This window comes from Ornithodoros turicata, chromosome 2 (genome assembly GCF_037126465.1).
Source record: "Ornithodoros turicata isolate Travis chromosome 2, ASM3712646v1, whole genome shotgun sequence".
NCBI lineage: Eukaryota > Metazoa > Arthropoda > Arachnida > Ixodida > Argasidae > Ornithodoros > Ornithodoros turicata.
Window position 1 is genome coordinate 49,264,139 of NC_088202.1, and position 11,965 is coordinate 49,276,103.

Here is an 11,965-nt window from a genome sequence, read left to right on the forward strand (position 1 = left end):
GAAGTACAGAAAGGCATTCCTCATTGCCAGAGATCTTGCAGCACTTGCTGCAGAGGCTACTAGTGAAGAGTTTATCGACAGGTTAGAAGCACTAAATAAGCTGAAGTGTCAGTGGCAGACAACTGGAACACAGCCTCAAGTCCCATTGCCAACTGCCACTACAAGCAATTCTTCGCCATCAGTTCAGGAGCATCCTTTTTTGCACGAACTTCATGATGTGGTGGACAGTGAACAACGAGACCTGGACGGAGTGAACATTCACAGCTTAGCGCCCCCATTTGACTGTGAGAATCCGACTGAGAGTGCACCTGATATTAATGAAGGTCCATGTCACAGTGGAGAGCCCTCTTGTATAGAGGCATCAGGTAAGAGTACAGCAGCATATACGTTGAATTACTGAGTGCTATACACCAAATAGCAACAACATAGTTTGTTTTCCAGCTCACCGAAAACAACTAGCACAAGTGCAACAAGCTCAGCCTTCTTGCAGCTATTGATGATGAATGGTACACTTACAGGTCTCAACCACGACATTGCAGAAGCAGGGTCAAGTAGCAGCAACAATGCTTCGATGCAGCGTGTTGTGCGTGCTGTACCTGCCATTCTTGGTGACAACAAAAAGATACAGGTGGCCCCAGCAATGAGAAAGCGGGGTCGCCCAAAAGGTGCTGAAGTAACTGTCATTGGGCTTCCAAAGAGACATAGATACCATCCAGTGCCATTTGCAAAGCTTTCTGCAGCAGAGAAAAAACTCAAAATGCTGAAGTGGTTCGTGTCACCAGATACAACAAACTCAGCTATCAAACGGACAGGAGTAATTGGTAAGTCAATATAGCGCAAGCTTTTAAGGATCCCTTTCTATGCGGAACCTAATTTGTATCGGACAAATTCAACATGACACACTTAGAACTTTACTGACAAAACGATTCTTCAGTTTTTACATTCATTTCTGAGGTATAGATGTATGGGAAGTTGAAGGAAATATTTCTCAAGTTGATTTCTTACACACACACCTTTGGAGGTAGTCAATTAAGTGCACTGTACAAAATAACCATAAGTGCTTTTTTACCTTCAGTTACCTTTCTTAATCCAGATGAGCAGGAAATTGAAACAAAGCCAGAAGCACACACTCAAGCCATTTTGGACGAAGAGGTGAATTTAGACCTAATTGAAGAATACTTCACGCAAGACGGATGGGCGCTAGTTCAGCAAGTCCGTGAAGTGAAACAGCAGCAGCCATGGCACTGTAAAGCTTGCAATGATGACCTGATCACCAGCGGTTCCATAATCTGTGATTGCGGCCTGGAATGGCAACACTTAAAGTGCTGCCACTTGACAAAAGCTCCTAGAAACAGTAACTGGTTTTGTGAGTCATGCATCAGCAAGAAATGTAGGAAGTAATGTCAGTTGTCTTGCTCCAGGCAGTTTACTTTGTAGCAGCAGCGTCATAATCATCACCAGCACCGCCATCGGTTACGCGCAGCACTGCGCGTGACCCGAGCTTTCGTTTTCGGTTCATCGCCATTAACCGTCATTAAACCCATCAACCTCAGTAGAGCCTGGTCGCCTCATTTCTCGCTCTACAACTGGTGACCCGAACGTGATTGTCTTAGCGTTCCACCATCATGAACGGTGACCAGCACTCCACCAGCTCTTCGCCTCCCGGCCGGCCACCGCCACTTCCACCGCTTGAGGCTTCTGTGGCACCGCTCCGCCTGCCGCCTTTCTCCATCTCCGACCCTCAGCTGTGGTTTGCGCAGGCGGAGGTTCTCTTCGACGGACGCCGCGTCACTTCTCAAGCCTCAAGGTTTGGCCACGCCATCGCAAACCTTCCTCCCGAAGCTGCGGCGGAAGTCCGCGACCTAATCATCCACCCTCACCCCGAGTTACCCTACGACACCTTACGGGACGAGTTAATTCGCCGTACATCTGCTTCGGAGGAGCGGCGATTGCAGCAGCTTGTGAACAGGGAAGAGCTCGGCGATCGACGGCCCACACAGCTCCTACGCCGCATGCGCGACCTCGCCGGCAACCCTACCACGGACGACTCGCTACTACGCGAACTCTTCCTACAACGTTTGCCCCACAACGTACGCATGATCCTGGCCGCCGGCGAAAATTCCCGCCTGGATGACTTGGCGAAGATGGCGGACCGTATTATGGATTTTGCTGGCCTTCCATCTCCAGGAGCCGTTGCCGCCCTGGCCCCCCGCACCTCCCCTCCACCGGTGGACGTTGCAATCAATGCCATCAGCACGTCGCTCCAGCAACTCCAGACTACGGTGGCGGCCCTGGTGAACCGGGTGGACGCCATTCCCCCGCAGCGACCACGTTCCCCTCGGCGCCCGTTTTGCCGTCGCTGCTCGCCATCCCGTCAACGGTCTCCTTCGCCCTCTCAGCACCACTTCTGCTGGTATCATCGAAAATTCGGCGATGCCGCAAGGAACTGCCATGCCCCTTGCTCGTGGCCGGGAAACGCTCCCCCCAACCATTAACGGCTGGCATGGCTGGGGGCGACAACAGCCGGCTCTTCCTGATCACGGACCGCGTGTCCGGCTGTCGCTTCCTGGTGGATACCGGGACTGACGTGAGCGTCGTTCCACCAACCCCCGCAGAAAAACGACACCGACAACCAGACTTGGCTTTGCAGGCCGTCAACAAGTCCACCATCTCAACTTACGGTCAACGCTCCGTCACCCTTGACCTCGGCCTGCGCAGAGTATTTCGTTGGGTTTTTACCATCGCCGACCTCCCCTTCGCAATCCTTGGCGCCGACTTCCTCCACCATTTCGACCTTCTTGTGGATATTAGACGCCAGCGCCTCGTCGACAATACTACTTCTTTGCACGTTTATGGAGCCCCAGCGCATATAGCCGCCATTAGTCCCACCATACGGCTACCGTTGCCCACTGCTTTCGCCGACATTGTCACGGAGTTCCCCGCTGTCCTGCGCCAATCGCACGCCTCTTGCCCACCTCGCCACAGCGTCACTCACCACATCGTGACACGGGGCCCCCCTGTCTTCGCTCGCCCCAGACGGCTGGCTCCGGAGCGCCTCGTCATTGCCAAGAGGGAATTCGAGCACATGCTCGAACTGGGGATCATTCGGCCTTCCTCCAGCCCGTGGTCTTCCGCTCTCCACATGGTGCCCAAAGCAACACCTGGTGACTGGCGCCCATGTGGGGACTACCGTGCACTCAACATCGTCACGGTACCGGACAGATACCCGTTTCCCCATATTCAGGACTTCACCGCGAATCTTGACGGAGCGACCATCTTCTCCAAGATAGACCTCATCAAAGCCTATCACCAAATTCCCGTCCATCCCCCTGACATCCCGAAGACTGCTATAACCACCCCTTTTGGCCTCTTTGAATACGTGCGGATGCCCTTTGGCCTGCGTAATGCTGCGCAGACATTCCAACGATTCATCAACGAAGTGCTCCGCGGCCTGGACTTCGCATTCGCATACATGGATGACATCCTCGTCGCAAGTCCATCTCCGGAGGCTCATCGCGCCCATCTGCGCGCCCTCTTCTCGCGCCTGGAGGACTACGGAGTCTCCATCAATGCCGCGAAGTGCGAGTTTGGCGTTACCACCCTTACCTTCCTGGGACACACCATCACCCCGCAAGGCATCCGGCCACTCGCATCCAAGGTCCAGGCCATCCGAGACTTTCCTGCCCCCACTTCTCGCAAAGGACTTTGTTCATTCCTTGGCCTCGTGACTTTCTACCGACGTTTTGTGCCTCGCTGTGCTGCCTTGCTCCAGCCTCTCTACGCAGCTCTCGGCGCTGACCATCCGAAAGAGGCCCGTGCTGCCCCTCTGGAGTGGACACCGGCAGCAGAACGCGCGTTCGAAGAGGTCAAGCAGGCCCTGGCAGATGCTGTGCTGCTCCACCATCCTCGTCCTGACGCCGAGACAGCTTTGTTCGTCGACGCCTCCACTGCTGCTGTCGGCGCAGTCTTGCAGCAGCGTCAGGATGGCCACTGGAAACCTCTCGGTTTCTTTTCCCAACGCCTCTCGCCAGCCGAAACACGCTACAGCACCTTCGGACGTGAGCTCCTCGCCGCCTACCTGGCATGCAGACACTACCGCCATTTTCTCGAGGGCCGCCCGTTTGTGCTGTACACCGACCACAAGCCTCTCATGTTCGCCCTGCGATCGGCCTCCCTCAACCACTCGCCTCGTGAAACCCGCCACATGTGCTACCTCTTGGAGTTCACGACCGATGTGCGACACGTCGCAGGCGACGACAATGCCGCTGCCGACGCACTCTCGCGGCCGGACGTCAATGCTCTCCATCCGCCCCCCGCGGTCGATTTGGACGGCATCGCCCAGGCGCAACAGGCAGATGAAGAGCTCGCCGCCCTTCGTTCATCCCCCGCCTCATCCACCACTTTTCGGGAGATCTCGCTCCCCGGTTCGACGGCAAGTCTGTGGTGCGACACCTCTCCTGGTACCCCACGCCCTTTCGTTCCCCTGGCCTTCCGCCGGCATGTTTTCAACGCCCTCCACTCGCTGTCCCACCCTGGCGTGCGCGGCACGCAAAAGATCGTCGCAGAGCGCTACATATGGCCTCGCATGAATGCCGATGTCCGTGACTGGGCGCGGGCCTGCCTGGCCTGCCAGCGGTCCAAAATCTACCGCCACACCATCTCGCCTCCATCGCGGTTCCTTCCGCCAGATGCCCGTTTCGACCAGGTCCACATCGACTTGGTCGGCCCGCTTCCTCTGGCCAAAGGCTACCGCTACCTGCTCTCGTGCATCGACCGCTTTACCCGCTGGCCGGAGGTAACGCCGATTCCTGACATCACGGCAGAGACGGTGGCCCACGCACTCCCCACGCACTCCTCTTCTCCTGGGTTTCCCGATTCGGCGTCCCGTCCACTGTAACCACGGACAGAGGACGCCAGTTTGAATCGGCCCTCTTCGGTCACCTGTGCAGCGCCCTCGGAACCCATCACATCCGAACCACGGCCTACCATCCGGCTGCCAACGGCCTGGTCGAGCGCCTTCATCGGCAGCTCAAGGCTTCCCTCCGCGCCACTGACCACGGCGACACAACCTGGCCCGAGCGTCTACCCTTCGTCCTGCTTGGCCTTCGCGCCGCGATCCGCCAGGATGACTGCAGCGCGGCCCACATGGTCTACGGCTGCCCGCTCCGCCTTCCCGGATCATTCTTCACCCCCTCGGCCCCGCTCGTGCACGACCCTTCCTCCTACATCGACCGTCTCCGCCAGCTCTTCCGGGACCTCAAGCCCACGCCTACCCGCTCCGCTCCCGCAACACGCGTGTTCGTGAGCCCCGACCTTAATCAAGCCACCCACGTCTTCGTCCGCCGGGACTCTGTGCGCTCCAGCTTGCAGCCTCCCTATGACGGCCCCTACAAGGTCATCTCGCGAGCCGCGAAGTTTTTTCGCCTCGATCTTCCGCGGGGACCTGACACTGTGGCCATCGACAGGCTCAAGCCCGCATTCCTGGAGTCGGCACCTCTGGTATCGCCCGACCCGCCCTCCCTACGTCCGTGCTCAACTCCTGTCTCCAGCATTCCTCCCCCTCCACGTCGAGTGCATTGGGCGCCGCAGCTCGCACACTACGAGCCGCCCGCCGCCTCGGGTCCGGCTCCTGCACTCCTTCGCCTCGGCGCCCGACCTTTCCGCCAACCTCGGCCCTCCTCGCCACCTTTGTCATCCGCCACGGGGGGGAGCCCTGTAGCAGCAGCGTCATAATCATCACCAGCACCGCCATCGGTTACGCGCAGCACTGCGCGTGACCCGAGCTTTCGTTTTCGGTTCATCGCCATTAACCGTCATTAAACCCATCAACCTCAGTAGAGCCTGGTCGCCTCATTTCTCGCTCTACAACTTAATATTGATATGTCGCTGCCCTATCTAGTCTTCGCCTCACCAAGGGCAACCATTCTCACAGACCTGAGCACTGTAAATATGAAAATGTTGTAGACTTTGCCGAAGATTCTCTTGTGTAACTGAACAGAAATAAACTTCATTTGTTTCATTTATCATTCAAAAAGTGAAGAGGACACACAAAGGTGTCTGTGAGCTTTTGTTAGCAAGCGCAAAGGTCTGTGTAATTTTCGGGTTTTCTTTTTGCTTAATTGCCTTGCAATTTCGCAAGTTGTCGTGCCGTCCCGTAACAGTACATTACGAGAAGCCCACTTGCAGCACGGGAAGCAGAGGACGCATAATTCGCTCCGATGCGCGACAAGTGCATTTGAACATCGTATCAGGTGTGGTTCCTTTAGCTCCGCCTAGGTTTACGAATTTCGGTAAAAAACCATGTTGTCTGACGTGGTACCCCACAAAACTACTCGTGACTGTATATTTCATAATGGTTTATATCGGACTTGTAAACGCAGAATGACGGCTCGAGGCAACGATCGCGCACAGTCCCAATTTGTAAACATTACTACGTAGGTGTTCAGTTGCGGATTGCATCAGACAGCAACCGTTTCCATGCACACACAAAAAAGAAAAGAATGCTGTCGGCAAAGCACGGTATAAGTTCAGCTCTGAGACTGAGCGACGCACCCCACAAACACACGGAGAAAAAAAGGCACGGCCGGCGGCGGCAGGAACATAGCGCATGAGCACAAAGGCGGCGGTTCCGCAGCCGATCCGAGCCAGGATAGCGAAGAATACCGCCGCGGCGGTTCTCTAGACACTGCCTTTGCAGTAGACGGACTTACTTTGTCGGACAATTAGATGAGAAGGTGCTACTGGATAAGTGACCTTGGTGATTTCTCATATGCATGTATCAGATTTTGCCTGCTTCAAATTGTGTCACACATTATCTCCTTATAGTGTTGTCACTGTTGCTGTATGTACACTGGATATTTGTAGTACATCTGTTTTCATAACTGTTAGTGTGGATCAACTTTGGATAAGAAATTAATGAAGCAGAGTGGCATTTGCATTGTTTTAGCTTCCTTTTTCATGCACTTTTCTTTCTTTTAAATGAGTTTGCATAGATAGTGTCTTCATTTGCAGCCAAACTGTCTCACATTCTTACAATAAATCTTCCAATTTATTGCTCATTGTCACTTCATAATTTTCTCGGCATATTTCAGCCTTCTCAGCTTCCTCGTGCAACAGTTTATCTTGAATCAGTTGCTTCAACGAGATCTTATGTAAGTTTTCAGTAAGGATACCCTATATACATGAGTGAACTTAGAAAAGTAACCAACCTTTCCATTCTGAGGGCTTCCAAGAGCTATATTCTATGAAGTCATTTGGTGGTTTCGATAAAGAGCTTCGTGGCGTCATTATTCTTCTGCTAATGATGATTATTGTTTGTTTCTTGCAAACATACAGGGTGTTTGTTTTTATTGGCTACAACATTTTTATTAAAAACTAGTAGAGCAAAATAGATGCGATTTTTCAGTTGAGTTATATGGCCAGGCCAACATTCGCTCCAAGAAAATCATGCAACTATATGATCACGAATTACCTAAAGTTCATTAGCTTTTTAATTAGGGGACTTCTCGCAAAGGCGAAATAACAGAACGGGATCTATTCGGCGTCGAAAGTAATTTCATGTTGCAAAAACACACAAACGCGCACGTGCGTTAAAATATTTGTCGCGGAATTTCGCTATGCAAATGAGCCGGAACATGAACTAAGCACGTTTCTGGCGCAGAAAGAGCGACATGCAACCCAAGTGGGAGGGCCACGTAATTTGGAGCAATGAAACTGATTGATGTAGGAGCTAATGGCCAGATAGACCGCTCTTCTACCCGGATAAGGTGAAGGTCGCACCGTTTCTGCGTTTGCAAACTGCGTATTTCTTGTTTCGGCTCATTTGCATAGCGAAATTGAGTGATGAACATTTCAACACAGGTGCGCATTTAACACATATTTCCACATGGAATGTCTTTTGAACGAGGAACATATTCCTTTCCGTTTCCTCACTTTTACGCGAAATCCCATAATTAAAGAGTTAATTAATCATTATTAGGTAATTATTGATCTTGTTGTTACATACTTTCTTCCGGAGAATGTTCACCTGTCCATATTACTCAACTGCAACTACGGCGTCTATTTTGCTTTGCTAGTTTCTAACTACAATTTTTGTGACGAATAAAAGTAAACACCTGCGGAATGCTTCTTTGGCTTCACGCAACGTACCCTGGCAATCCGTACAACGCCCAAGAACACCGTGTGCAAATTCAAAATATGGCATGTTTATCAGTGCAGCTGGTCCTTTATATCCGCAGACATTAGAGGTTATCATTTAATGACTTCTGAATCTCTCTCACTGCTGCTTCACCAGTCGATTCTCTAGGGGCGTTAATGGTGATAGGGTCCATGGCTGAGGCATAGTACTCTCCTTCACGGTAGCACCACCTACATCCACAGTACCCGTGAAACCCGACATTGTTTTGCATGGGGGGCAGAGATACGGAGTCGACACAGCAGCATAGTCCAATAAATCTGCTTTGAACAATGCTTCCTGACTTCCATGACTTTCATGACTTCAATGTTACATCACTGAAAATATCCTTTGCATCGTCTACAGAAACGAGGAAGCTGTTCATGTCCAGCTTTCCTTTACCACAATCTGCCTCACAGTTTGCGGCAGCTCATTTATCCTCACGTGAATTGGCCAAGCTGATTTTTGTTGATTTAAATATTTAAATACTTGTGCCCCATCGGTATTAAATCTATAAGAGAAGTTGTCAATTGATGACAAGACCTGACCGGGCTGGGATAATGCTTCATACTTTGCTCCGTCCAAGATACCTTCAACTTTGTCTGTCTCTTACTTCTGTACAGTGACTTCTGGAAATCTTTTCTCTAGTGTTCGGTTTACACTGCATTGTGGCGCTTCATGAGGTGCTCTCCTCATGAAAAGGAGCAGCAGTGAAGGAGGCTGCGCCTTTACGAGGTTTTCTGATGCACGACAGTATTACTAAACATTGCGCATCTGTGTAGGCACAATGCAACTGAGAATATTACACCCAAGCTGAAATATGTGCTGTGATAGAATACAATATGTGCATTGATCCAGTAAATTATCCAAATCACATTGAGTCTAATTCATTTTTGCGGGAATTCAATTATACTCATTGGAAAGCTCTACACATCTAATGTGACTATACCACAACAAACCTACTGGCGAATCGAAATGGAGAACCATTCCAATGAGAAATATCCTGCTGGGGCTCATTGGTTCGATGAGACATGACGGGGACATTCAATGAGTTTGAAGCCACCACTTCTCATTACACCTCATTAACACTTTCTATGATTTCTCATTATATCTCATTAACACTTGCTGTGATTTCTCATTACATCGCATTAACACTTGCTGTGATTTCTCATTAAGACTCATGGAATATGGTACAATTTTCAATGTAATATCCCAAATCATCTATTGGGAATGAGAATTTTCGCAGTCACTGAATGAGATTTGTGTATATGATATCCAATAGGTTCAATGATATTTTCATAGGATTTTGAATGAGACGGTTTCCAGCAGGGCTCAACATTGTATTTGTTTTGGGGAAACATGGCCCTAGCGTTGTCACAACGTTGCAGAAACGTTTTCCAGCAACGTTGCTGCAACAGATTTTCAAGAGGACATTAACCACGTTTCTGCAACGTTTGAGTAAAACATTACCACAATGTTCTGGCAACAAATTGTGCTACTAGGGTCCTCTTGCAGCGCCTCCCGCCAGCAGTACAGATGCTGCTGGCTACTGCAAGCGCTCTTCCCATCAGGGATGGGCAGCAATACTCAAAATTGGTATTATAATACAAACACATATTACTTGCGAAATATCGGTATTATGATACTAATACATAATACTTTCATTTTTCAAGTATTATAATACATAATAGTAATACTTGCTTGTGTTACTTGAGTAATACAAGTAATACTCTGTAGCTCGCTATAACAGGCCACCTGTTGGGAGTCACACAACAGCGGGAGACGATGGGATAAAGCTCCGGTAGAAATTTATGAAGCCCAAGAACTGGCGAAGTGGGCAAAGGAAAATCTCTAATGGCGGCGGCTCTAGTTGGTAGTGGCCTGATTCTTTGGGAGTCGACGTGGTGGCCAAGGAAATCGAGTTCCAAAACGCTGAATTCGCTCTTGGCCGCGTTAATGATAACGCCGCTGTCTTGTAGGCGGGAGAAAAGCGCGCGTAGATGTTGCTCATGTTCTGCAGTAGAGCGGCTGCGACGAGGATATCGTCAATATAGGCATAAACAAAAGGAAGCCCGCGGATGATGTTGCCGACGAACCTATGAAAGGTCTCGGCGGCATTCCTCAATCCGAAGGGCATTCTGAGAAATTCAAACAGGCCAAAAGGGGTGGTAATGGCTGTTTTAGAGATGTCCTCTTCGGCCATGGAAACCTGGTGATAGGCACGAACGAGGTCGATCTTGGAAAATGCATTGGCGCCTTCCATGTGTGGAGCGAAATCTAGAATATGAGGGATGGGGTATCGATCTGGAAGCGTCTCTCGGTTCAGGGCACGGTAGTCGCTGCACGGGCGTCAGCCGCCGGTCTTTTTCGGCACCATATGTAACGGCGAGGCCCACGTGCTGGATGATAGCCGAATTATGCCAAGCTCCAGCATATGATCAAACTCGGCCTTTACTACTTGGAACTTTTCGGGTGCTAAGCGACGCGGGCGGAAATGGACTGGTGGGCCACGGGTAGTGACGTAGTGGAGAACGTCATGCTGCACAGACTTGGTCCAGTCCGGCGGTTTGGTAAGAGCCGGCTACTCCATCAATATGGAGGCGAAGGGCAAGTCTGGAGCAGAGCAGGACGAGACGCGCAATGGAGAAATAGGCAGTGTGAGGCCGTGAACAGATAAGGAAGTGGTACGGTCTATCAGACGCTTCCTGTTGACATGCACGAGCAGCCTAAAATGATTCAAGAAGTCAGCTCCAAGAATGGCTTGAGTGACGTCGGCTACCAGGAAAAGCCACCGGAAATCTTTTTGCAACCCGATGTTTAGGGTGAGAGATTTCTGGCCATAGACGGGGATAGTAGAAGCGTTAGCGGCCTTGAGGGAGAAGCAGGGTTGTCGAGATCGGGAAAAGCGGCTGCTGGCAGGAATGAGGCTGACCTCAGCACCTGTGTCAACAAGGAACCGAGTGCCATTGGCACGGTCGACGATGTGAAAGAGGCGGCTGTCGTCAAGGCTGGGTCCACTTGCTGCCATTAGTGGGAGGCCGGCGGGTTTCCCGTCCAGGTACAAGGAAGCAGGCAATGATTGGCGTTTGCACCAAAGCGATGGTGGTACCAGCAGAGGCCACCTGAACTGTCCGACCGAGAGCGCGATCGGCGTTCTGACGGGGGGCCTCGGCGGTGTCGAGGGCGGCGCGGACTTGGGGATCGCGGGCGGGTGACAAGTGACGCGACAAGCTGCGTGAGGTGGCTGATCTGCTGCGCCATCACCTGAATGTCGGGTGGAGAAGGGAGAGAACGATGATCGGCCTGTGGCGGAGGAGTGGCGTCCTGTAAAGCCGACGGACGCTCAAGAACGCTGACATGGTGTGGTGAGACGAGTTCCATGACCGCGTCAACAAGGGAAGCCAGCTCGTCCAGGGGTAGGTTCGATGCGGTGGCCAGAACCATTTGGACGTTAGTTGGCAGGCATTGCATGCAAAGTTCGTGCAGGAATCGGTCACCGGCTGCGGAAACGTTGTCTCCCAAAAGCTGCTTCATCCGACGTAAAAGCTGCGTTGGACTTTGTGGACCGATGTGGAAATGCGTTTGAGCAAAGCAGCGTTAAATCGGTCATACGGGTTCTCGGGTGGTGGGGAGGTGATGAGATTGTGCACCTCTTCGGCGGCGGTTGGAGACAGAGCCGAGATGACGTTGTAGAAGGCCGCTCCCCTGCAAAACTCCCAATTCCCTCAATGAGAAATACTCCTCTTATGCACATTGAATGAATTGGTTGTCTGATTTCATATTGAATCTCAT

The 11,965-nt window shown here is 51.5% G+C and overlaps 1 protein-coding gene across 1 annotated transcript; it reads right to left on the reverse strand.

Annotated features, from left to right (window-relative positions):
• Positions 1-11,200: 11,200 nt before the first annotated feature.
• LOC135384616 (uncharacterized) lies at positions 11,201-11,707 on the reverse strand. Its single transcript, XM_064613813.1, has one exon. It carries the CDS (start codon positions 11,705-11,707, stop codon positions 11,201-11,203), a length of 507 nt encoding a protein of 168 aa, XP_064469883.1.
• Between the last annotated feature and the right edge of the window lie 258 nt (positions 11,708-11,965).

Bases quoted from the DNA above. Each gene is read 5' to 3' on its own strand.
- LOC135384616 (XM_064613813.1), bottom strand. From the start codon at position 11,707: ATGAAGCAGCTTTTGGGAGACAACGTTTCCGCAGCCGGTGACCGATTC.